At 39.9% G+C, this 27,516-nt stretch overlaps 3 protein-coding genes across 3 annotated transcripts; 2 read left to right on the top strand and 1 right to left on the bottom strand.

Moving 5' to 3' along the window:
- The first annotated feature begins 4,758 nt into the window (after nt 1–4,758).
- Nucleotides 4,759–7,126, top strand: LOC131430764 (enhancer of mRNA-decapping protein 3). Its single transcript, XM_058595967.1, has 2 exons — nt 4,759–6,310; nt 6,375–7,126. The coding sequence occupies exons 1-2, from the start codon at nt 5,062–5,064 to the stop codon at nt 6,686–6,688; spliced, it is 1,563 nt and encodes a 520-aa protein (XP_058451950.1). The 5' UTR covers nt 4,759–5,061; the 3' UTR covers nt 6,689–7,126.
- Nucleotides 7,127–13,838: 6,712 nt separating this feature from the next.
- LOC131430634 (cell division cycle 5-like protein) lies at nt 13,839–16,846 on the top strand. The gene is made up of 3 exons (XM_058595745.1): nt 13,839–14,027; nt 14,083–15,681; nt 15,744–16,846. Exons 1-3 carry the CDS (start codon nt 13,983–13,985, stop codon nt 16,746–16,748), a joined length of 2,649 nt encoding a protein of 882 aa, XP_058451728.1. The 5' UTR covers nt 13,839–13,982; the 3' UTR covers nt 16,749–16,846.
- Nucleotides 16,847–23,721: 6,875 nt separating this feature from the next.
- LOC131432485 (uncharacterized) lies at nt 23,722–25,394 on the bottom strand. Its single transcript, XM_058598790.1, has 2 exons — nt 25,317–25,394; nt 23,722–24,743 (listed from the first exon to the last, which is right to left on the bottom strand). The coding sequence occupies exons 1-2, from the start codon at nt 25,317–25,319 to the stop codon at nt 23,736–23,738; spliced, it is 1,011 nt and encodes a 336-aa protein (XP_058454773.1). The 5' UTR covers nt 25,320–25,394; the 3' UTR covers nt 23,722–23,735.
- Between the last annotated feature and the right edge of the window lie 2,122 nt (nt 25,395–27,516).

Raw genomic sequence — 27,516 nt, forward strand, 5'->3', positions numbered from 1 at the left:
TCAAATCTCAAAATATCAAGAAGAACGTGCCATTTGAGCCAATTTGTTCTGATTCGTGAGTCTCGGAAAGTCCAATTCGAAGGAGATGTGCATCTAACATGTAGTGATTGGACATGAGTCTGGACATCACACGAATGAAGTCCCCACTCAAATCTAGTCCCTTGAACCATGCCTTCCTCGATATTTTAGGAATAATTGAGTGCAACCATCGACCCAGATCATCTTTATCCCAAAAAGCTTGTCAGCTGGCAAGTGTTCTTTGGCGAGACGCGCTATAGAATTCGTTGAAAGCAATCGGTCGCTCAAAAATTTCACCGTCAATAAAACCGCGTTTGGCTAAAATATCGGCTCTTTCATTGCCTGGAATGGAGCAATGAGCCGAAACCCAAACTACACACTTAAAACATGCTCTTTTCCGAAAATCGTGAAAGTAATATGCTGATATCTCTGTAAAGCGGGTGCTTTTGTCGAGGTTTGGCATAATATTAAACTGAACTTGTCAGTAAACAACAAATATACCGAGATCAGCAAAACCGTTTCAAACAGTGAGTTAGCTTTTACTGAAACTCGGTGATACACTTATCATCTAATGTCTCTTTTCGATTTTGCAAAGCAACACGGCGCTATTACTCGTGGAACTGGAAAACATGTAATTTGAATAAAGGAAAAAGATTTGTATATTTTGTGAAAAGATAAGTGAAATCAAAAACTATTTACTTTGCATATATGTGTTAATTAGTATCCGCTTATTTTCACGTAGAGGCGTAACGGAGCACTAGAAACAATTGTCTTTAGCCGTGATGTGGTGTTTGCGCTTTTTTGTATGCTGAACTGAAATGAACATCAATAAATCACCAACATTTGCGTTTGTGGAATTAATTTCACACAATAATAAAGAAAAATTTTTCCTTTTTTCGATTACTGATGACTCGCAATTCGTGATTCCATCCTGATAACTTTTGTCGAGTTGACAGCAAAATTTCTGCTGACAAGTTTGGCAATAATTGACAGTTCACAAATTTTTGATTGCCGAGATTCTCAGTAATTTTACATTTTGCCGAGAAGATTATCGAGCACTCAGCTGTGCAAATCTCGGTATTTTTTTGCCGAGATTCAACAAGAAAATTTAAGTGTGTATAGTGATTTGGTAATTATTATTCAATATGTCATTCTTGCACTGTTTTATTTTGCCCAAGAATCTATAGTATAAATGTCCCTCACCATCATGGGCAGCAAGGACAGTCAGTTGAAATGTGCGGGATACTATTAGACGACGGGCGAATGTTTTATGTCATTTTGGCTTTGACAACCCTCATTGAATCGGTTCTAGCAGCATCCCACATTATCGAAATGACGGAATGCGTAATGAATTCTTACTCGACTGCATGATTTTTCAGTGCTCGATCGGTTCAGTGGTAGATTTTTCGCCTGAGTTGGCTGCTCGATCAACCCGATTGACAGTGACATTATGAAAAGTCATTGAATATTTGCTCATTTTATGAATGTGTTAGTGTAAAATTTAGACGTCTTAAGCCATTTCACTACACTCCAGCTAGAGGAATGGATGATGCTGACTAAGGTAGGCCGTTTTGTTATTTTCCAGCAAATTTCAACAGTTTATGTTGAAATTCTAAGAAGAACTGGTTATTTACTAGTTATGTATATCCGAAAAACATGAAGATTTAAATGTCGGGAAAGAAGAAGAAGACAAATTGACAATTCAGTCCGCATCTTCTCACTCAATTCCGGCAGATTTCCGAATCAACCGGTTGTCGGCGAAATTCATTCGGAATCGGTTGTTACACTGGAGTTGGAATTGATTCGGAATTCCACATGATTTCCACATGGAATTTCGAATGAAAATTTCTCGCCGATTCGGAATTGATTCGAAATCGATTCGGATCTGATAATGTGGGATTTAGCTGAATCGAATGATATATGACAGTCGGTTTGCAGAGTGATTTTTTTTGTTTTGCCCACCCACTTCAATTTGTCGAGCTTCCTAATAATCTGGCAAAATACTACTGAAAGGATGTCTAGCGTAACACTAAATATATTTAAAAAAAACGTTGCGATGTTTGTATTTTCCTGATGTGTAATTAATCGTAATTAAAAAATATCGCAGAATCCCAGTGGAAATGATTTCCTTTTAAGGGATCCACAATGATACAGAATAAAAAAAATTATGCAAAAAAGAATTACTGTTGACAGTTTGTGAAACAAGGAATACATTAAGGAATTACATTAACTAAATATCTCACTCAATCTATGCTTAGAATGATGCTTTAGTCTAGCCCCGAATAAGGCACGGCTGGATGTTTTTTGTATGTCAAGTGGAAGTGCGTTATATTTTATTGGACTAACAAAAAGAATCCTTCTTTGACTATTGTTTGTGAGTAGTTCGAGAATGAGTTAAAGTTGGAAACTGTAAATTATGGTGAGTTGCACAGGTTATCATGAAAGTAAACTGTAATGTTTGAGTATCACATAAGTATGCTAGAGGTAAAATGTTACGGGTATTATCGGAGTACAACAATAAGCTTGAAAACAATAGAGGTTTATTGAAGATGGTTTTACGACATTTGTTTTGTAGAGTTTGATTTTTTAGATAAGAGCTAGCAGCGCGACCCCATACCGATACCAAATAGATGAACCGTGAATGGATGTAGGCAAAATAAATGATAATAGAGTTAGCGATGCCCCTGATGCCGTAGCACTGAAGTTTGTCCAAGATCCTGTGATCCAAAGTGTCAAAGGATTTTTTGAGATTTTAAACTAAGGCACCAACCATGTTTTTTGGTCAATCTCGCTCATTATATTGTCAACTAATTCATCGATAGCGGTATGTGTGCTAGAACCTTGTCTAAAACTATACTAAAATTTATAAAGGATACTATCACTAGAATAAAATTGGTGATTTAATTCTACTATAAGTATATCACGTCACTATACACATTCACTATGTATCTCACAACACTTTGAATCATGTATAATGAACGTCACATCACAGAGACGTATTTCGAATAATTTTTAAATTCTTTATCAGTGTATCAGGTTCTTTTTAAGATTTATAATGTGAATAAATAATAAAAGAACCTTATACACTGATGAAGAATATAAAAAAAATATTCGAAATACGTATCTGTGGTGTGACGTTCATTATACATGATTCAAAGTGTACAGGGTCCGGCACTCGAAGTGTAACAATTAAAAAGGCCATAAATTCAGTTTGGAAAATTACTTTTACTTAATTCAAAGTACAAAATGTGTAAAAATAATACAAAATTCAGAATCAATTCATTTTTGCTCGATATGACCACCTTTTGCCTTGACTTGATGACTTGAGAGAGCGAAGGAGTTGCTTCGTTTGGCCGAAAGCGGTCAATTTCCGAACATTGTATTTTCTGACGAGAAATTTTTTCCAATTGAGCAATTCGTAAACTCTCGAAACGATAGGGTTTACTTGACCGACCGTTCATACGAGAATTTGAGTCATCGATTGGCCACCAGGAGGCAGCACCCGCAACAGATAATGGTTTGGACCGCTGTAACTGAGATGGGCGCTCTCCAATCGTTTTCATCGAGCCTGGCGTCAAGGTAAATGCGACATATTATCGGGAAAGTATTCTGGAGGTTGCTTTGAAGCCGTGGGCAGACAAACATTTCGGTGGCAGACCATGGACGTTTCAGCAGGACTCGGCACCGTCTCACAAAGCTCGAGTGAACCAAGAATGGCTGAAAAACAACGTTCCGAACTTCATCACGTCCACACAATGGCTCTCGAATTCACCAGATGCGAATCCAATGGATTATTCTCTTTGGGCCATTTTGGAGAGCAAAGTCCGAACTAAAAGATATACCAGTCTCGAGGCGCTGAAAAAAGTTATTGTCCGCGAGTGGGCCAAAATACCTGCAAGTCACATTCGGCCAAACGAAGCAACTCCTTCGCTCTCTCAAGTCATCAAGTCAAGGCAAAAGGTGGTCATATCGAGCAAAAGTGAATTGATTCTGAATTTTGTATTATTTTTACACATTTTGTACTTTGAATTAAGTAAAAGTAATTTTCCAAACTGAATTTATGGCCTTTTTAATTGGTTACACTTCGAGTGCCAGACCCTGTAGTGACGTGATATACTTATAGAAGAATTAAATGGTGATGAATGTCTAATGTCGAGAAGTCTATTAACCAAGATTTTTTCAAAGATTTTTTTGAAGACGGACAGATTCGATATAGGACGATAATTATTACAATCACAACGGTCACCAGACTTGTAACAAAAACATCATATTAACAAGATATACAGCTCTCACATTTCCCGAACAAATCATTTGAGGCAGTCATGGTAATAGCCAGTCTGAACAATTACATTGAACCATTGAGAGAGAATTCTAACGAATATGACAGAGTTACTGATTACATAGCCTTTCGTTATGAGAAAGGCAGAATTACATACCTGTAGAAAATTTCTACTTTAGGTAGACAGTTTCTATTTATACAACCAATTTTTACATGATTTTGTATGGAAAAACAACAACAAACCGTTTCAACAAACCAAACGAGTATTTCGTCCAGTAGGTCGTTCAACAAACGCCTAACGCTTAGCTAAATCTAACCGCTTTCTCAGTGGGAGTCAAGATACGTGCGAATCACGTGGCTGTTTGGCCGATAAGGTTTCTCCGCTCTCGCGCTATCGTTGCTCAACAATTTTCTGTAGCTCATTTTGTGCAAATGTCAAAATTTTGCTGCTGCTGCTGAATATTGTAAAAAAATGAATGAGGTCGAAATGCAAAATGAATGGTTTCTGTGATTATTGGCGTAAAATAGTTGTAGACTATTGTGAAATTGTCCTCTTCCAACTTTATTGTAGAAAGTGATTAGTGTGCTACACGACAAAAGTGCATGTAGTTAGAAGCAGGACGAATTTGTGGTGAAAAAAAAGTGAAAGACTAACGAACATTTCCAGTTGAGAAAAAGGAACAATATTCAGGTCAGCAAAAGCTCAATCAACAGCTGGAGGCCATTACACTTTTTCGGTGATTATTTGGAAAACAATACGAAACATGAGTGAAAACTGGATTGGCAAGTCGGTTTCCATTCAGTGCCGCGGGGACATAGGAGTGTTCCAGGGTGTCATCAAACAGGTCAGCCCAGTTGAAATTGTGATAACAAAGGCAGTGCGAAATGGAATTCCGTTGAAGAAGAGAAGTGTCGAAGTGACACTTACCTGCAAGGATATTGAAAAGTTAAACTTGATTTCCAGCACAAATTTGCCGAATTTACTTCCGGGTGTGGCTCAACAGAACCACACCGCTCAGCTGGAAGACACTCTAGCGACTGGAGTCGATAATTTAAAATTAGGAAAACAAAACGGCCAGCAGACGGTTCGAAATAAAACCCCCACCAGCGAGGGAAGGTCATGTAATGGAAAACTTGCGGCCAAATCGCCTGGTCCCAGTAGATACAGCACTACTAATGGGCAGCAAAAGAATGGATATGAAAACGGTTCCGCAAAAAGCACGAGTCGTCCGATTGATATCAACGGAAGTGGTCCTCAGAAAGGGAATTCCACCACACCGTTTAAAAACGAGAATCAGAAAAAGAAAGCACGCCACGGGAACGGAAATGGAAGCAACGGGGTAGGCAATCGTTTCGTTAATAAAAATTCCGCATTCGGAACACCCGTAGATGACCCGATGATGGACGAGGATTTCGATTTCGAGAAAAATCTCGCCCTATTTGACAAGCAGGCCATTTGGGATGAAATCGATGCCATCCAGCAGAAGCCGGATCTGTTGCGGCAAACGACGGCATCGGGAAAGAAAAAATACCGCCATGATGAGAATGTACTCGTTTCGGAACCGACCCAGTATCGCCAAATTGAGGTGGAGAACTCCGGTGCGACCAGTTCCGATAGCGAAGAGTACGTAACAGACGAAGGACTTGTGATACCATCGATACCTCGCAACACACGAAACCTGGTCCAGCAGTTGGCGGAAAACCATGGCCTAACAACGGAACGCCAAAATGATCTCCTTGCACGGGGTGCCACCGAGCTTGCCCTTCAACTGCTCGGTGGTTCACGCCGTCTCACTCCCAATAATCAGCACCAGTGGCCAAAGATTGTGGTGGTCTGTGATGAACCGTACAATGCAAGACTGAGCGAAATCGGAATTACCACCGGACGGATGTTGGCCTGCCACGGTTTGAAGGTTTTTGTATACGTATCTTGTGCTACCAAGTCAACACGCACCAGTCACGAACTGGAACTGTTCGCTGCCACCGGCAATCTCTTTACTTTTAATGTCAATAGTAGGTGTTATGAAAAAATATTTCACGTTTTCGTTCAATTAATCAATTTCCGTTTTTCTTTCAGCGCTTCCATCGTCGGATCTTGTGATTGCAGCGATCAAATCGCGCTACCTGGGTGATCCGTTGCGTAAGTGGCTGCTCGAAAGCCGTGCTCCGGTGCTGGCAATCGACCCGCCGGCCGGAGGACTTGAGGCCATTCCCGTAAAATGCTCAATTTTGCCTGTCTTGCCACTGAACGGACTGGGTCCGGAAACCAGCACCGGTAGGCTCTACCTGTGCAACCTGGGCATTCCGGACAAGTTCTTCGCCGACTCTGGCATCAAGTACAAATCCCCGTTCGACAAAGCTGTCATTCCAATTCACCGGCGAAAAAATTAATCCAGCATCATATCATGTCAAAGCATCTGTCTGCATCTCCACCGCAATTTCGTACGCGGAGTGGAGCTGCCAAGCCAAAGGACTCGCAAACAAATTCATGCAATCGGAAGCCGTGAGCGAAACCAGTTGATATTAAAATAATTGCATTTTACCGTATCATGTCACACAGTGGAAGAACCAGCTAAATCCAATCTGTTTGAAACGGATGTTTTACGAGTTTATGTTTTATTTTCACGGACAAGATACCAACCAACAAAAGGAAGACAACGAAAGTAACTGGAAGTTGAATAGAATCAAGAGAGAGAGAGAGAAAACGTTTCCGGGAGGCTTATAAGTATTTGAAATGTTGCTTAAGAAGCTGACGAGTACAAAACAGAACTAGCAATATTCTCTTTATAATGGTATAAAAACTCCTGGAAACAAAGTTAACCGTTTTTGCTCATTTCACTTTCAACTCACCAACCTGCCCCCCTTGATTAAATTTGTCACGACTATTCCTGCAATGAAATATTCCTTAATTGCAACATCAGAGTGTTCTCAGTTCCTTCGCTGTCCTTGTTTTGCCCAGGGGTTATTAACGTCTTTGTTCCAGCCGAAAGTTTACAGAACTAAACTGCTGGCGGTTTGAACAAAACTATCTTTTCTTTCGCTGTAGAGTCTTCAACCAGAATATTAAAAATCACGTTTTTTTTATGATAACAGCTAACAAACTGCCGCTTTGGTCGTAACCCATAACAATCTTTCACCGGTGGGGGAGACAGTTGAATACAGCTTTTAACATCAGACTGCAAAGGGAACATTCTTTTTCTCATGAACGTAAATGTTCACAGTTAGCTTTTGGTCGTTGTCAAAAGAAACTTTTCAAACCCCACTTCAAATGCAATATAGTTCCGTCCAGAGACCAGTTTATATTCAGTGAATACAACGTTATAATAGGTAATAATTGAGAAAATTGGTCGTAATATTGTCGGTACGCACCAATGTGATATAAACATGTGGGGCTTGCTTGCGTCGGTAATCAAAAATTTGTAAATAGTTCGGTATGACGACATACATGAAAAATAAACATGCTTTGTTTCAATGCCAACTAGTCCGAACGATGTGACGAAAACAAGCACGTGGTTTTTAGTTCTACTTGGCTTGCCGAAGCAAAGTTAATTTCACTAACACAAAAGAATTGTGTTTACCCCACCTGTTTCTACCACATTGGGTACGCACATGGTCCTATCTCATGCCTCATTCAACTCAGTGCTACTGCCTCCCGAAGTAGTAGCAGAATGCGAGGAAGCGAGCGGACAAGGGTGCAATCCATGTATTGCTGAAGAAATGGTAATCAGTGCCCAGTATGCTAAACCTTCACCGGAAGAAAAAGCTGACTCGGAAGTCACGTCAGGCTGGCGCTTCATCGGCAGCAAAAAAAATATGGAAATGCGACTGGAGCGAGTATGACAAAAAACAGCGCACTCGACGACTGCAAGAAAAACAAGCAGAAAAAGCAAACCTCAGACGAAAACATCGGAAGCGGAAACAGCAAAATAATACAAATTACAGTATACGCAGTAAAAACAACAACTACACCAACAACAGCAAACAAGACAACAACAACAACAACAACAACAGCAGCAGCAACAACAACAACGACAATAATGTGCACTACAACAGCAACTTGAACACTAATAGTAACAATACCTGCCACAACAATAACAATAATATGTCATTACAACATACCTTACCCTTGGACAAGGACTTACTAGCAGCTGCACGGGTTCAATTCTCCGGGCATCCAGGTGCAGATATTGCCTCAAAATTCATAAATTTTCGAAAAGGTGAAACAATCAACCCTTACAAAGGAACAAGAAGTATTCAAAACAACACTACTCCGGTCTTAGGAAGTAATGACATCGAAGCTGCACCATCCACTAACTATGTGAACACATCTTCAATACCACAGAACGTAAATACATCTACAGTATCACATGACATGAGTACAGACAGCCAATTCGAAATTGATCCAATGCGTCCTCTAATTGTACGTCTTACTTCACAATCTGCAAATGGCGACGAACGCTTCTTAAAAGCAAGGCTTCGTGACCCGAAAATAATGCACGTCGTCCGTCTGTATTTGTCATACATGAAAAATCAACAACCTACAGTATGCATCCAGGGTATGACACCAACTAGTATAAAAATGCTATTAGCATCAGAAGGCCTTCCAACAACACCTGACCACCTCCTACGAATCTTCATCGAAGTGCATCAGGAATATGGAATGAAACCTAAGGAAGCGCTGGCCGACCTGGACTCTTATGGGAAATTTTTGACAAGTGAACGTACCCGCCGACTCCAACTAATCCGGGAAGCCGAACACAATTTTACAAGGCCGAATTTTCGGAAATAACGACGCCCTTTGACGAAGGAATAGAAACAGGAATTAGTAATGTAAGTATTCCAGAATTCTCAAAAACTTCTTCGTTTCATAGACAAAATGTGACTGAAATTTTGGTCTATAGCCAAAATTTCAACCGCATGAAAAGCCCGGCCAAAATGAAAGAAATTCATCAAAATTTAATAACCTCCTCTTTCGACGTAATCCTTGGAACTGAAAGCAGCTGGGATGAAAGTGTTAGAAGCGAAGAAGTTTTTGGGAATAATTTTAACGTATTCCGGCACGACCGAAATTTATCTCTCTGTCAGAAAAAATCTGGAGGTGGAGTCCTCATAGCCACAAACTCTTGCCTTACTTCTGAAGAAATTATTACTCCTAAATATAAAGAATTTGAGCATGTATGGGCCAAAGTCTCAATATTGGGAGAAGAACATATTTACTGCTCTGTCTACTTCCCACCCGAAAATGCGAAAAAAATCTTCCTTTCTTGTACCAATATTTAAATCTGGTGCAAAATCTAACATTCGGAACTACCGTGGAATAGCCATTATCTCATGCATTCCAAAAGTATTTGAAAAAATTGTAAATGAAAAACTTTTTCATCAACTTAAAAATGTAATAACAAACAAACAACATGGCTTTTTTAAAGGCCGCTCAACTACAACAAATCTCTTAGAATTTATGACATTCACTCTGAATGCAATGGACGCCGGAAACTACGTAGAAACTCTTTACACTGACTTCAGCAAAGCCTTCGACCGTATTGACATACCATTACTTCTACACAAACTACAAAAATATGGCATAAAACATACTCTTCTGGAATGGCTCAAATCATACTTAACGAATCGTGTACAAGTAGTCCGCTTCCAAAACATTCTGTCTGAACCAATTAATGTAACTTCTGGCGTACCTCAGGGTTCTCACTGAGGGCCTCTCCTTTTTATTTTACATATAAACGACATTTCCTTCATACTCAAAAATCTGAAAGTTCTTATATATGCAGACGACATGAAACTCTTCATGGAAATTAAAAATATCAACGACGCTGTAATATTCCAGAACGAAATCAATCTATTCCACATTTGGTGCTGCAAAAGTCTACTCCAACTCAATGTAAAAAAATGTAACTCAATAACTTTCAGTAGGAAAAATGAAACTATACCTATAAACATACATCTAGGAAATCAACTTGTAGAAAAATGTAAAATTGTAACAGATTTAGGCGTAATCTTAGACTCCAAGCTCACTTTTGTGGAACACTACAATACCATAATCAATAAAGCAAATAGCATGCTGGGCTTTATTAAACGCTTCAGTCATAACTTTCAGGACCCATACACAATTAAATTATTATACACTACATATGTCAGACCTATTTTGGAATATTGCAGCCTAGTATGGAATCCATACAATATTATTCACGAAGAACGCATCGAATCTATTCAAAAACAATTTCTTTTATATGCACTTCGTAAATTAAACTGGACAGCATTTCCTCTACCATCATATGAAGCACGCTGCATGCTCATCAATATACAAACACTTAAAGAACGCCGCGACTTTGCAATGCTTTATTTTATCAGCGACATTATTTCTCAACGCATTCAATCAGCTCCATTATTATCGCAATTAAATTTTTATATACCTAGCCGTCAATTACGTTCCAGGAAATTATTTTTAGAAAAACAAGCTAGAACAAATTATGCAAAATACAGTCCAGTCAATCGAATAATGCGCCATTACAATCAATACTGCGAATATCTTGACCTTACTATGTCTAAAAATCAAATCAAATCTCAACTTTGTCGAAGAAATAATGCGTAGTATGTAAGTGAACATTGTAAACAATTTATATGTAGTCTACATTTGCTTGACGAAATAAATAAATTAAAAATCCCTATCACAGACTAATAGACATACCATTATGAGTAAATTCTTCGAAAAATAAATTTTCGTTGGGCACTAGCTCCACCTATATTAAACTGCGCGAACTATTTACTGTCGGCTCAACCCTTGTTGGATTCTTAGTGTCAGTAGGATCCATAGTACTAGCCATGCAATGATTCTGTACACTAAGAATCGGCTGCGAAGTCTGTTAAAACAGAAAAGCCAAATTCCACAAAAGGAATGTAATGCCAAGACTTTGCTTTCATCCCTTGTTATACGTTTATACGTTTTTTACTAGTTTTACTAACTGAATACGAAACTTAGTTGATTCATTTGATTGAAAAAGCTTTATTATCAATTTAGTAAAGTGATAAATTTTGGCCATTTTAAGGCTGTGAACCATTTCGCGATTAATTTCATGCGTTTTTTTTATATAACGGCCAATAAGCCATCCATCAACATTCACTTTGAAAAGTAATTTCGAATGACTCGGCACTCACTGAGAGTAAGTCATAATAGTAAACGGCAGAGAAAAGTTTTCTCTGGTGTTGAAATTAATACTGTATTTTTATAGCTCGCCTGCTATTTCTTTCGAAAGTGGAAGTTGACAGGTGGCTTATTGGCCGTTATAAAAAAACGCGTGATTTTAACTTTTGGTTAAAATCTGACACTTGAGTGATTATTTTGTAGTTAAATTTAACTAAAACTGCGGCCCATTTCAAAGTTTGACGGATGAAAAATTATCTGGGTTTATTTTGCACTGGAAATAATTTTGACTAGAGAATTGAAATTAGACTAGAGAATTGATATTATTTCTTTGCAAGATTTTTTTCGGTGTCGAAAAATAACCATCGATCTGTCAAAAATAACCATGCTTTCGAGCAGGGTTATTTTTTGAAAACATCAAAATAACCACTCGAGTGTCAGATTTCAACGAATAACGTGCTGCTATTACACACACATGACACTTTTCTTGGTTCCATTTTTCATTGGTAGGTGTCGCTACCGGTAGCTCAGTTTTTCTTGATTATTCTTGATAATGCTACCGGTAGCTCAGTTATTCTTGATAATGCTTGGTGAAAATTGCTTACAAGTCAACAATATATTATAAAGATTCTGTCCTTAACCATAAATTTTCATATTGGCAGTAGTGTTTTGCAACGATTGTTTTTGTTTATTTAATAGTAATAATAGATATCAGCAATGAAAACTACTTGTTTTAGTGTAAACTACGATTAAACATGGAAAATCTTCAGAAATGTGCACTAAACTAAAAATTCACGTTCGATTTACTTGAAAAATCACGAAAAATAGTTTCAAATGTCAAATTGAATATTTTACGTGACGAAAATGAATGTTATACGAACATCCCCTAAAATGAATAGAGTCATCACATAAGGTTCACGTAAATTGACCAAACGTCAAACAATATACGTGAATTTCCGCTGTGAAGAACTTGAAACGATTTGAAAAATGGCGAACAGTGGCCCTCAAAGTGTAAGTAGTGTAAATGTTTGCGAGAAATATTATTTATTTACAATTTTTTACTACATCGACTGCACCATTCCAGTATGAAAGTTTCCATTCCATTTCCATTCCAAATCAATAGTTTTTAAAAGATGTTCAGAAAAGCAAAATATTCAATATCAAACTACGTTGTTACCGACGATACTGACAACACTTTTTCTACCACCCTGCAGTAATGTTGATTAGAACAACTTGTACTTGCTTATGCCATTTTCAACCAATCACAAACTGGGTCGAAACTGGCTCGGAAAGTAAATTAACAGTCACTGTCCTACCTAGGCAGGTATGCTAGGTCATTTTTTCAAAAATCTGTGATCACCTGTCCTGTCTGTGTAAAATCTGTGCACGTTTCCCGTACCCTAATAGCGTAGCGGAATCATTTTGGTTAGCAAAAAAAAAAACGGTCTCACTATTTCCAGCCACTCTGTATTTTATGGTGCTAAACTGTGACTGATTTCAGTAATCTGTGAAAATCTGTAATCATTTTCAAAAATCTGTGCCATTTTTAAAATCTGTGCTGAAAGTTGAATATCTGTGAAACACAGATTAATCTTTGAATCTGTCATCCCTAGTCCTAGGCCGCCTCCATCGATGGTTTAGTGAGCCATAAAATCAACTCCATCTCAGAATCTAAGAAAAAGGTCCCGAGGATTGATTTACCGCCCCCCAAAAAGCATTGCGCCCGGGGCACAGAGAACAGACATCCAAGCAGATTTCAATTTTTGTAAGAAATTTGAAGGTTGTTTTAAAAAGCAATCACTAAGTAGCAATTCTCCTGCTTATGGGCTCTTGGGTTCGAGCTTTCATACAATGGTAGTTCATGCGTGCAAAGTCGTGCGCAACTGTAATTTTTAACGGATTTTCACTTGTATGCTTCACACTTCTTTTTTGAAAAAGTTTGTACTAGCTTGGATGTCTGTTCCCTGTGCCCGGGGTGAATGCCCAACATCGCTCTTGATTATTTCTGTAAACACAAAACTATGTTACCTCCAGGCATCGTGTAGATTTCATCAAGTCTATCTTCCCATGACAAAATAACATAACTGCAAAAATAATCCTTTCTTTGTTTACTTTCACTTTCGATTATTTCGAAGCCTGGATAGAAAATTTTTCAAAGATTCCAATATTAATCGAAAGTTTTGATATGAATGTTATGCAAATGGTTAAGCGTAACAAATAAAATATATCCGATAATTTGCGAAAGAGAAAGTAAACAAAAAAAACTTTAATTTTACAGTTAGGTCCTTTTGTTGAAGATAGAAGTGTCAATAAAAAATAATCTGATCATCCTGGGCACCCTGTTATTTTTTCGTTCCGGAATGACTGTCAAAAATCGGCATTCAGAATCCGAGCATTTAGTTTCGCAGTAATCTTTCCAATTTTACTTTCTAAGTTTTTGCCGATATTTTTAGTGAAACTACCACTTAAATCAGAAAAAAAGAAGTTATTCGTGATAGTGTACCATCGTTGAATTAATTCTAATCAATCAAGATGCCACGAATAATGATAAAAGGTGGTGTCTGGCGAAACACCGAGGTACGTGAAAAACTTTCTATCAAAAGTGTATTGATTTCTAATCTTCATTCTCCAGGATGAAATCCTGAAAGCGGCTGTTATGAAATATGGCAAAAACCAGTGGTCTCGAATCGCCTCGCTGCTGCACCGTAAATCTGCAAAACAATGCAAGGCCCGCTGGTATGAATGGTTGGATCCAAGCATCAAGAAAACGGAATGGTCCCGTGAAGAAGATGAAAAGCTGCTTCATTTGGCCAAGCTCATGCCGACGCAGTGGCGCACCATTGCACCAATTATTGGGCGCACAGCGGCCCAGTGCTTGGAACGGTACGAGTATCTTCTGGACCAGGCCCAACGCAAAGAGGAAGGCGAAGATGGCGGCATGGACGATCCGAGAAAGTTGAAACCCGGTGAAATCGATCCGAATCCGGAAACAAAACCGGCTCGCCCGGATCCGAAAGATATGGACGAGGACGAGTTGGAGATGTTATCGGAGGCGAGAGCTCGCTTGGCCAACACGCAAGGTAAGAAAGCGAAGAGAAAAGCTCGCGAGAAACAACTGGAAGAAGCTCGGAGATTGGCTGCGTTACAAAAGCGTAGAGAATTGCGTGCCGCCGGTATTGGATTGGGCAATCGAAAACGGAAACTAAAAGGAATTGATTACAATTCGGAAATTCCATTCGAGAAAGCACCGGCTCCGGGTTTCTACGATACGTCTGAGGAACATGTGGTTCCGATTGCGGCGGATTTTTCCAGTCTTCGACAGCAAAATCTCGATGGCGAACTTCGAACCGAAAAAGAAGCTCGCGAAAGGAAGAAGGACAAAGAAAAGATCAAACAGAAGAAGGAAAATGATATTCCACTGGCAATGCTTCAGAATCAGGAACCGGCAAAGAAACGATCAAAACTGGTTTTGCCTGAGCCACAAATCTCCGACCAAGAACTTCAACAAGTCGTCAAATTAGGCCGAGCCAGTGAGATAGCAAAAGAAGTAGCCTCCGAGTCCGGAGTAGAAACTACCGATGCTCTTCTTGCCGACTACAGCATTACTCCGCAGGTGACCATGACGCCAAGAACTCCGGCTCCGGTTACCGATCGTATCCTACAAGAAGCTCAAAACATGATGGCCCTTACGCATGTGGACACACCACTGAAGGGTGGGGCGAACACCCCCCTTATCCAGTCGGATTTTTCCGGAGCTTTGCCACAAAACCAAGTGGTAGCTACTCCAAATACAATTCTTGCCACACCGTTCCGCTCGGTGCGAGGACCAGATGGAGCAGCCACTCCCAGTGGTTTCCTAACACCGGCTTCGGGTGCTTTAGTTTCTACTGGAGCTACTCCGGGTGGACCAGGACCAGGACCGGGATTAACACCAAACTTTGTCCGAGATAAACTGAACATCAATACGGAAGAATCGTTGGCTGTTACCGAAACTCCGGCTGCTTACAAAAGCTATCAAAAACAGCTGAAATCATCGCTAAAAGAGGATCTTGCCTCTCTACCGGTGCCCAGAAATGACTACGAAATTGTAGTTCCGGAGAATGAATCCGATGCGGCCATGGACGATGGTACCGACGGAGATCGTCTCGTAGCCGATCAAGCGGATGTCGACGCTCGTAAAAGACAAGAACAGCAGGCTAAAGAAGCCAAAGAACTTTCTCTACGTTCGCAGGTTAGTATTGACATAGGAATCTAAATTTGCGGTAAGGATTGTTAACGGTTTTTTTTTTTCAGGTCATACAACGTGAGCTGCCACGTCCTCTCGACATAAACATGACTGTTTTGCGTCCATCCAACGAAATGCAAGGACTCACCGAGCTGCAACGGGCAGAAGAACTGGTGAAACAGGAAATGGTAAAAATGCTAAACTACGACGCAATTCGCAATCCTGTAATCAATCCACAAGCACCACCGACCAAAAAGAATCCTTTGGCACAGCATCTGGCCTACCTGGAACAGAATCCCTATGACGTTGTGGACGAATCCGATCTGAACAAAGCCAAAGAAATGCTTCGGGAGGAAATGACTGTCGTCAAGGCCGGAATGGCCCACGGTGACCTGTCGCTGGAAAGTTACACCCAGGTCTGGCAGGAATGTCTATCGCAGGTACTGTACCTGCCTAGCCAGAATCGGTACACACGAGCGAATCTGGCAAGTAAAAAAGATCGTATCGAGTCCGCTGAAAAACGGCTCGAAATCAATCGAAAACACATGGCCAAGGAAGCGAAACGTTGCGGAAAAATTGAGAAAAAGCTAAAAATTATCACCGGAGGCTATCAAGCCAGAGCCCAAGCGGTGATCAAGCAATTTCAGGACACCAACGAGCAAATCGAACAGAACAATTTGGCACTGTCGACATTTAAATTCCTTGCGTCCCAGGAGGACCTGGCGATACCGAAACGAATGGAATCGCTGACGGAGGACGTGATGCGACAAACCGAACGAGAGAAAACACTACAGAAACGGTACGCACAGTTGATCGAAGAGTTCCGGGAGTTGTCCAGAGACGAACGTCCCAGAATGCAGTACCCACAACAACCGCAGCAAATCGTTGAAGTGTCCAAACAAAATGGAAGCAAGGAACCGGAAAGACCTGAGGTCAGAGAGGAAGATCAGGCAGTGGAAGAACCAGAGCCACAGGAGCCACCCCCGGAACAGAATGACGATGCTATGGACTGTCAGGAGGAGGAGGAGGAGGATGGTGAAGGTCAACAGGTCTACGATGGGGGGCAAGAATAAAATATACAGCTTTAAGGCAATTTGTTCAATGATAATCATACAGTTGAGGAACTTTGTTTAGTAACGGTTAATTATGAATAAACATGAATCCTAAGTGTAGTATGTTCTACTGATCATTGGGAATATTTCATTTCGTACTACGAAAATATCTAGTCTTATAGCAGCTACAGGATAGCGGAGATGTTTTGAGACCTGCACCTTGTTTAATAAAACTGAACACCTCGCCTCACACCGGGTTGGCGGTTCAATGCATAGGGCACTGGTCTCACAAACCAGTTGTCGTATGTTCGAGCCCCGACCTGGAAGGATTTGTAGAGTCAGTAGAATCCGTAGCACCAGCCATGCAATGGTTCTGTACACTCTGAATCTGCTGCGAAGTCAAATTCCACTACAGGAATGTAATACCAAGGCTTTGATTTGAACACCTCACGATATTGACAAATATTTCATAAGTTAATGCGGTAAATGTTGAGAAAGATTGTTTGTTTGTTTTTCAAATATATTTTCTCATAGTTTTACGAGACAATGGCCCTTATTCTGCGAGTCGAGTGACTTTTGACTCCAGTCCAAACACACTATCTGTAGTAAAAAGGACACTGTTTCTCTATTTGCTTTATTTACAGAAGTTTTTTATTACCGCTATTGTTCACAAATAGCGTCCAATGAAAAGAGACTTGAAACGGCTTCTTCACATGATGAAAGCTGCACCATTCTGTTGTTACCTTCTCCAGTAGATCGGGTTTCGTTCTTGTTATAATCAAGCTTTCGTTTTATTTTCAGCTTATAGTCACTCCATACCTATAACAATGAAACGTTGATATTAAAAATAGTTCTTACTCACTTTCTGCCATTCCGTTATAGAACCAATGGGAAGTCCAAGACTACTCAAATCAGCGGTTAAACGATTCCAAAACTCATTGTAATTGGTTTTCGAGATATTTGCCGTATCAGCAAACCTTTGCCCTTTTGCTACATGAGGGTTTTTCTCCATGTGAGAAACCATCGCCTCGAATTGCTTTCTATTCGTTACTTTTTACCTAAGTATTTGTATTAAAAACAAATTGTTCATTATCTACCTTATATTCAATGAAATTCATAAAAAAAAATAAACGAAGAAAACATATTTCATTACAACTACCGTTTTGTATCTATTTTCACTTTGCTTCGGTTAGTTTAGGCCTCAATTTTTGGTTTCAATTCAACGGCGGCAGTTGCTAAATCGCTGAGAACTAAAGATGCTTTACAAAGGCATGAATTTTGCACAGCACAATTTAAGATTTTTTTTTATCAAATACGTATTTAACCTACTTGCAAACAAAATTTACATTCGCCATGAAAAAAAATGAAAATATTAACGATTTTTTTTTCAAATTTGTCTTCTGTCACTTGCTTTATCGGTACCGACTTTAAAACTCACCCGTAGTGAATTCTGTCACCGTGATTCGACTGCAAGAATACGGTGAGAGTTCATCGGAGTTCACTCATGGTGACTTTTGTCACTGCATTCGACGGTCGGAATCGTGTGACTCGGGTGACTCGACTTATTTCACCGCACTCGACTAGCAGAATAAGGGCCAATAATTTATCTACTTCCATCTAATTTCACAAAAAAAGTTTTAGTTGCTTGTCTTTCATGATTATAAATTAAATGAAAAAAATCAACTATCGTGAAGATCCTGTAATGTTATAAGGTTATTAACATAGCTCACAGATATCGGTATTATGAATAAATAGTAGAAAAACTTGGAGTAGGTAATGTCAGAGACATAACCCCAAGATTGACTTAAAAATGCACATTTCATTTTTCTACTAATAAATCATCCATTTCAAGTAAAGAATCTCATTGGTTCATTGTAAAATGCTTTGGATTCTGAAAATAACCGAACGTTACCATTTCTCTGACTTTCAACACAGCCGATAATTATTTCCACGAGTAAAATTCCGAACGTGAGAAACGGCACACAAAGTCCGTCCTGCAGCAGAACTGCTCACAGTGAAGATGAATTCAATACTGAAGCAATTTTTATGTTCTTTCTACGTGATTTCGTTTGCACCTTTCTCATAATGGGCGGTCTTAACGGCAGAGATGGCATTTCACCAGAGTGATATACGCTAGAGTCAGATTTTTGCCACACCGAGAATGCAAAAAACGAAGCACCGCACAAAGAGGAAAGCGCACTTCTTCTCAGTGTCGAATAGACAGCATTTGAGTGTGTGCTTGTGGTTAAAGCAGCTGGCGCGAGTGAAACACATTCTCTTCGCATGAATCGCTCACACGCGCTCTCGTCTAAATACACCCAAGTGACCACTGGTGCGTGATGGTGAGCGAACACTTCTGTGAACTTCAATTAATAGAGAGTAGATCTGGCCTTGCTATGAAAAATTTGCAAGGAAAACCGAAAATTTTACGATAAATTGTTTTATTTTGCTGATTTTGCGTGTCCACGCTTCATCTACAAAAACCATACAGCAGAGTGCTCACCGGCGTGTACACCTCTGTGAAAGTATCTGCATCCACCTCAGAGAATTTATTAGCTAATGCTCTAGCACTTTGGTGCGATTCAGTGGAAGAGGTAAAAGGAAATAAACAAACGCACTCATGATGCGTGCACACTTTACACAACAGTGGTGTATAAATATGAAAGAGAAGAGCTCTCGTTGAAGTTGTCAGTGCGAGGGGAGAAATTTTGCTTGCTCTTCGTCACACAGAGGAGATAGACATCTCTGCTTAACGGCTACAAAGATAGCAACACACAGAATTTTGTGGTTGATATCTTTGTTGAGTCCAGTCGTGGTCGATCCGCGCTCAAAACACGTCTACTCACGTCCGCCACGTATCCATGAATGATCCGATTGTCATTACACTACTAACGAGGAATACACATTATCGAGTTAATATTTTGCAGCTGAATCCCACATTATCAGATCCGAATGGATTCCGAATCAATTCCGAATCGGCGAGAAATTTTCATTCGGAATTTCATGTGGAAATCATAATGGATTCCGAATCAATTCCAACTCCAGTGCAACAACCGATTCCGAATGAACCGGTTCGCCTACAACCGGTTGATTCGGAAATCATTCGGAATTGAGTGAGAAGATGCGGACTGAATTGTCAATTCGTCTTCTTCTTCTTCTTTCCTGATTTTGCACGTTTTCGTGCTGGTTTTCAGTTTATTTTTAAACGAAAACATTATATAACTGAATACACAAATTTAAATCTTCATGTTTTTCGGATATACAGAACTAGTAAATAACCAGTTCTTCTTATAATCCCAACATAAACTATTGAAATTCGCTGGAAATTAAAAAAACGGCCTACCTTAGTCAGCATCATCCATTCCTCTAGCTGGAGTGTAGTGAAATGGCTTAAGTCGCTTAAATTTCACACTTACACATTCATAAAATGAGCGAATATTCAATGACATTTATAATGTCACTGTCAATCAGGTTGATCGAGCAGCCAACTCAGGCGAAAATTCTAGCACTGAACCGATCGAGCACTAAAAAATCATGCAGTCGAGTAAGAATTCATTGCTCATTCCGTCATTTCGATAATGTGGGATTCAGCAGCCGTACACTGAAACAAATGATCGTTTTATTTATTGTCAGAACTCTACATTCCTCTCCTTCTCTAAAAAAATATGAAACGAAACAAACAACAACGAAAGAATCGAAAGAAAAAAAAATTCCAAATGATAAGTTTTATTACTCTGCAAAAATAATCACTTCATGTATCGTGAAGGAATCTTCTTATTTCTCGATGGTCGTTTTAGTTCCGAATGTTGATTACTTGCTGCTTTCTCTTCTTCGACTTTCCAATTTTTGTCAAACTTCATTGGATGTTTCTCTCGCGTGGGTGATTCTAACTGCTGGGATTCTGGATTTAGGTTTTCACCACGTGTTGAGGGGTACTTCCGCAAATGTGTAACGGACCGCCGGTACATTACGCCTTCTTCATTTGCGACAATAGTATCATTGCCAGTTTTCTTGACAACTTTGAACTTTTCCAGACGGAACTTTGGTTCCAGCTTTCCAGTCTCATAATTCCGAAGCATAACCATATCACCCTCCTTGATGTCAGATGACTTTGCCTGTCTGCGGTCATCTGTATAGAGTTTTGCTCTCATCTTCCGCATTGCATCCTTCTCACGCACATCAGCATCTCTGAGCCAGTGAGGATCGGTTCGTAGAGATGGTAGTAGATCTTTCACCGGCCGGCCGGTTAATAACTCCATTGGAGCTTTATCGGTAACAGAATGTGGTGTCGTGTTATACATATAAACGTAATCTTGTACTGCTTTCCTCCAATCAATGTTGGTTGCTTTGGCGATGCGCAATGCCCGGAGTATTCCTTGATTTTGCCTTTCGACGAGGCCATTCATTTGCGGCCAGTAAGGAATAGTGCGCATCAACCTGATATTTTTACTATTGCAGTAACTCAAAAACTCCTCACTTGCAAATGGAGGGCCGTTATCGCTTCTAATAGTTTCAGGGTAGGTTTGTTCACGGAATATCCCTTCTAATGCGTCAATTGTTTTGGTCGCAGTTGTACCAGTCATTTCGATCACTTTCAGGAATCGACTGAAGTAGTCGACCACCACCAAGAATGTAGCGATTTCCTTGGCAGAGAAAAAATCGACAGCAATTTCCTGCCATGCTCTCTCTGGCATTTCTTTACGTGTCAATGGCTCCGGTGGATGTTGTCTACTCACAGCGGCGCATCCCGCACATTCTTGCACTGTGTTAGCTACGTCGCGATCCATACATGGCCACCACATCTTATCTCTTAGGTTCCTTTTCATTGCGACAATTCCAGGGTGACCTCTGTGGGCAATGTCCAATGCTCTTTGTCGTAATTTAGCTGGAAGCAGAATTCTGTCGTTTCTAACTACTATTCCATCGACAATCCCAAGTTCCTTGTCGAAAGCCTGATAACGGTATAGTTCAATAGGCCAGTCTCGAGTCTCAAGGCATTTTATCACTGACAAGAGCGTTTTGTCACTAGCAGTTGCTTCCCTTATTTCCTTCAAATTGATTGCGTTCAGCCCATTTTCTATGGCAAATAGAAAATGATCAGCGTGGTCATTGAAGGGTTCATCAAATTTGGTTACTAGTCGAGAGAGTGCATCGGAAATATTTGCAGACCCGGGAATATGCTTGATTTCGAAAGTATAGGGTTGCAAACGAAGTGCCCAACCCTCTGCCCTGGAGCAAGCGCGTTTCCCATTTTGGTGTTTGCCACTATATATGTATTCGAGAGATTTGTGATCCGTAAAAACGGTGAACTGCAGGCCAAAAGCATCAAGTAAAATTTCTCGACCGCCCATACAACCGCTAGTGCTTCGCGTTGTGTTTGCGGATACACCCTTTCGGTTGATGTGAGGCCTTTAGAAGCGAAGCTTATAATTCGCGGCACACCGTTAAGATCTCGCTGCGTCAAAACAGCCCCCAACCCCACCGGCGAAGCATCAACGTACAGCTCAGTAGTGTCATTAGGATCGAAAAAACCTAATTTACGGACATTGTTAACCAACTCGAGTCTCAAATCATCAAAAGCTGTTCTCTGTTCCTCGCCAAATGATTCGACATCACCACGAATAAATGCTCGCAGAGGTTCACTTCTAGTGGACAGATTTAGAATAAACTGTCCTACAAAATTAACTAGTCCAAGAAAACTTCGTACCTCCTCTTTGGATGAAGGCAAACGAAAATTTTTGATAGCAGAAACCTTCTCTTCCGATGGGCTGATGCCATATTCGCTTACCTTGAAAACCAATATATATATATATAATTATTTTACTCCGATAACACATTTTGTTCGATTACCTTGAATCCCAATATCTGAAGTTCTCTTACTCCGATGACACATTTTCTCTCATTGAGCATTGCATTGTTACGTTTTAAAATATCAAGCACATGCACTAATCGCTTATCGTGTTCCTCTTTCGTCCGCCCCGCTACGACAATGTCGTCAATGTAAACAATTACGCCTTCAGCACCGGCCAGCATTTCTACCATGATTCTTTGAAAAATCTCGGACGCACAATTTATCCCGAACATCAAGCGTTTGAACCGCATCAGACCTTTTCCAGTCATAAAAGTTGTGACGCCACGTGACTCGGGATGTAATTCGACATGGTGATACGCTGACATTATATCCAATCGTGAGTAAAATTTCGCTCCCCGTAATCTGTTCAAAAAGGTGTCGATAACAGGTAGCGGATAATGCTCGCGCTGAATTGCTTCGTTCGGGTGCTTCATGTTGATGCATATCCTAATGTCATCTTTCCCTTTTGGCACTATCACCATTGGAGATATCCAATCAGGAGACTCGATTACTCGCTCAATGACATCAGTTTGCAACATCTCTTGAATCTTATCATCTACCCTTTTTTCCATTGCTGCAGGAATCCGAAGGTATGCCACTTTTTTTGGCGGTACTGTTTGGTCGATAGCCAACTTCACTAAGATTCCCGGAAACTTTGGAAAAGGTTTTAAATGCGTATCGACGTGGAAAACATCCAAACCAACTTTGAGAATTCGTAGTTCCTCAGATGTTTTTTTACTCAACAGGCATCTACGCGCTTTCTTAACAACAAAGAACTCGGCGAAGGATCTGGGCTTCGATTAGTTTACAAATATCCAAGCTTCAAACATGGCCAACACGTCTAAGGGCTGATTGCTGGCGTAAGCATGAAACTGACGATCACATTTATATTTTGTTTTAAAAATGCGTGCATTTTTTGTATGTAATTCATTCCAAACATTTTCTGTAACGGTATTTATCGAAGCTCCCGAATCAATTACAAATTCTACCTCTACCGTATCGATCTGGCAGAGTATGGTCCCATTATTTACATCCAGGGATTGCGTATTCACCTAGTAAAATAAAGTTTATTGCTCAAGTTTTTATTTAAAACCGTTAATTGAAAAAAAATGGTCCTTGTACAATACTTCAATGGACCTATAATAAAAATAAGAACCCTACTCTACCTTAGCCACATCATCTGCAGTCGGACGGTGAGGTACATTTTCTTCCCATTTTTCTTTTGAGCTTTCCAAAGAGTTAGTTACATCTTCATCATTTGCACGTCTGGCATAGCGAGACTCTCGTTGGCTGCTACTATTTGCGATGCATTTCCTGGCATAGTGTCCCCTATGTCCACAACGATTACACGTCGCACCTCGAGCGAAACACTCACGAGAATCCCTTGCATGTCTTGTTGATCCACAGCGGTCGCATTGAACTCCGAAACGGCCATGCTGTTTCCTTGATTCACCTTGTCTACCGTAAGGTTGTCTTTCAAATTGACGATACCCTTTCGAATCCCGTTTTAGACTTGCATTTCTGTTTCGATTTTGTCCCGAACTAACGTGGTTTAGTTCCGTTTCTCCTCGGAATGGTTTTAGCTTCTCCCTTTGGTTCACGAGAATTTCGCGATTTATAGCATAGTTGATAACCTCATCCAGGGTCATTGCATTTTCAAGTCCTTTGTCCCTTACTTTGTCGTCTCGGGCACCCATTGTGATCTGTTGAAGGATCTCAGTTTCTTCACGGCTGGAAAACTCACATCTCGAGGCTTGAGAGCGCAATCGCAGAATGAAATTGTTGAATGACTCTTGGCTTGACTGCTTAATCGAACGAAAAACCTCGAGTTCCACCCGTTCGTTTCTCTTGCCGACGAAAAATTTCTCCAGACGCTTAATGGCATTGTCATACTCTGGAATTTCCGGTGGCATCAGTGGGATCTTCACGGGTTCTGATGTAATTTCCTCCGCCCCAGGACGCAAATTGAAAAATATACGCTGCAGTCCTCTTCCTCCAACTGCCAGCATAGTTACCAGCTTATCGTGCTGTGCTTCGATATTTCGCATTTCAAGGTAAAGTTCGAAGGCTCGGTGCCACTCTTCCCATTCTCGGCGCAAATCATGGGAATCAGCTTTGTCATTGAACGTGCCTAACGGCATTCGATACGTTTCATCACCATTCATCTAAAATATAACAGCACAGAGAAAAGAAAAAAAAACACATTACTTAACGGAGATGCAACCATTCAATTTCGCCACACTACGGCTGGCAGAAGATTTGCCACTTGGTTATTTACACACTCAGCGCTGCGGTAGTTTTTTTTTTTTTTTTACCGGACTCGCTATATTTGCATAGCATTTGGTTTTTCTAATCGGACTCGCTTTTGAGTAGCGCTACGATTTACAGTGATCACTTCAGCGCTTCGATTTGAATCGGACTCGCTTCGATCAGCGCTACGGATTTTACTTTACCGGACTCGCTTTTGATTAACGCTGATTTTTTTTTTACTGTGATCACATTAGCGCTTCGATACATATCGGACTCGCTTCATCCAGCGCTACGGTATTTTCTCACCGGACTCGCTTATTTAAATTTGTTGAACTTTGGAAGCCGCCATCTTGAGAAAAAAAAACCCTTTCTCTCATTGTTACTACAGCCACCAGTATTAACTTTTGCACAGCGCAGTTTTATTCTTCAAATTGAATTTATTTGCTCGGACGCCGCCCTATAAAGAGATTCTTTTGATTGATACTGACCATTCTACCGGCTGCGCCAAATTGTTGAGTCCAGTCGTGGTCGATCCGCGCTCAAAACACGTCTACTCACGTCCGCCACGTATCCATGAATGATCCGATTGTCATTACACTACTAACGAGGAATACACATTATCGAGTTAATATTTTGCAGCTGAATTCAGTAGCCGTACACTGAAACAAATGATCGTTTTATTTATTGTCAGAACTCTACAATCTTCATTTTGGATTTACATTCAGTCGAAAGAAATTACCTGGGACTCAATTTAGAAGTGCTGAATTGTGGGGTTTTCTTCGATATTGAACACTGTTTGGTGATTTTTTTTCGAACGCAAAACAGCTGCATGTTGGATTTATTCGCACTTGTTTGATACTAAGTTTTTGTCCCGGGTTGGCGGTTCAATGCATAGGACGCTGGTCTTTACAAGCCAGCTGTCTGTATGTTCGAGCCCTGACCTGGAAGGATTCTTAGTGTCAGTACGATCCATAGTACTAGCCATGCAATGATTCTGTACGCTAAGAATCGGCTGCGAAGTCTGCTGAAACAGAAAGACCAAATTCCACGGAAGGAATGTAATGCCAAGACTTTGCTTTTTTGATACTAAGTTCGCATTGTGAACGGAGCACTTAATTGATAATGTTGTGATGTGAGAGATACTATTACTTCGTCCTCAGTTACTGATAGCTCAAACTGATTTTCATAGTTTACACGCTGAAATTCTATAACAAGTTTGAACAAAATTACAAGAAGGTTGAACAAAGTAAAGTTTCAACCAAGTATTGACATACACCCGGGGAACGCTTCGAAATAGCGTCGACTTATATTAAACATAATCGAAAATATTGTCGCAATACTGCGTCCGCTGTTGGACTTATTTTTTAGAGTCCGCATAGTCCGTTCATGACATACAAAAGAAATATATCGTTCATCTTCAGACCTAGTGAGCTAATCAAAGGCGGTCGGACACTTTGTGTTAGCGGAAATATTTTCAACAAGAAGTCACTACATGACATACAGCGAACGCAACAATATACTATTTGAAAATTAGCGCAAATTGAAATTTTTTATTTATTTTATTCTATTGAAAATTGAGAAAATGTTATTAACTGAATCCATCGACTGGATTCAGCTAGTTCTGCGCAGCCTTTAATAAAGCAAAGACAACAAGATATCCAGCTCTCACAATTCCCGAACAAATCTTTGGCAACATCCTTTTTTGCGAGCATGGCGCCCTCAGGCGAGTCCGCATCAAATCTTGTACATAGAAGTAGGGGAGAGAAATGTCAAATTCGTGCGCGCCAAAATAGTAACATTGCGCACCCATACAATTGACATGATATGTTGAATGTGATGCCGTGCGATGGCGTTGCTGAAGTCAACCAAGAGTTATATGGATTTAAAATGAAGAACTTCAATTTTTATTAAATTTGAGGAATTATCATACCAAATCATCTGTTTTCAAGTAATAATTATCTTCAAGTAATAATTATCTTCAAGTAATAATTATAAACTGTTGTCATAAAGTCCCAGTTATTTATGTGGTGAAGATATACAATAAATCTCAAGCTGCTTTACTGCATGAACGATAAGAAATAAAATGTGTTTCCTTGTAGAGTGATTAAAATTAACAATTTTACGGGTGGAAATAATTAGCAAGATCGATTTCAACCTCAGAGGTGTATGTTTTGTCAAATGTTTACTTTCGAAATTACAACCATTTCGATTTTTCAAATCTGTTTTAAGTTGGGTAAAACTACACTGATAACAGCTTCGAGCCAAAATCTTTTAACTGTGATCGGCTATACAGAGCGATAAATCCTGATTATTTCCTCACTCTACTAACATTGATCCTATCCCGTGACGCTTGTGAACGAGAGTAGTGATTTACGTTATTACAAATTTCATGTTTTAAGTCAGTTTAGGTTGCACGTATCATGCATTTGGTTCAACTGTTTTTTAATCAATCGAAGGAGACGATTAACGCGACGCGGACGGTTAACTAAGCCAATCTAAATGTCTTGAAAAAATTTACAAATAATTTTGAGACTACGTAAACACCGGAAATTATGTACGTAAGCAATCCTCAGTAACATTATTTTTTTATTTGAGGGTACCTCCCAAAACGAAATTCTCGATACGGGCCTGCTTATATACATAATTCAAATGAAAGAATATCACTTATAGCTCTTTGAGGAAATTTTG

Source organism: Malaya genurostris, chromosome 2 (assembly GCF_030247185.1).
Source record: "Malaya genurostris strain Urasoe2022 chromosome 2, Malgen_1.1, whole genome shotgun sequence".
NCBI classification, from domain to species: Eukaryota; Metazoa; Arthropoda; class Insecta; order Diptera; family Culicidae; genus Malaya; species Malaya genurostris.

Bases quoted from the DNA above. Each gene is read 5' to 3' on its own strand.
- LOC131430764 (XM_058595967.1), top strand. From the start codon at position 5,062: ATGAGTGAAAACTGGATTGGCAAGTCGGTTTCCATTCAGTGCCGCGGG. The intron at 6,311-6,374 runs GTAGGTGTTATG...TTTTTCTTTCAG, and splicing joins CTTTACTTTTAATGTCAATA to CGCTTCCATCGTCGGATCTT.
- LOC131430634 (XM_058595745.1), top strand. From the start codon at position 13,983: ATGCCACGAATAATGATAAAAGGTGGTGTCTGGCGAAACACCGAG. The intron at 14,028-14,082 runs GTACGTGAAAAA...TTCATTCTCCAG, and splicing joins GTGTCTGGCGAAACACCGAG to GATGAAATCCTGAAAGCGGC. The intron at 15,682-15,743 runs GTTAGTATTGAC...TTTTTTTTTCAG, and splicing joins AACTTTCTCTACGTTCGCAG to GTCATACAACGTGAGCTGCC.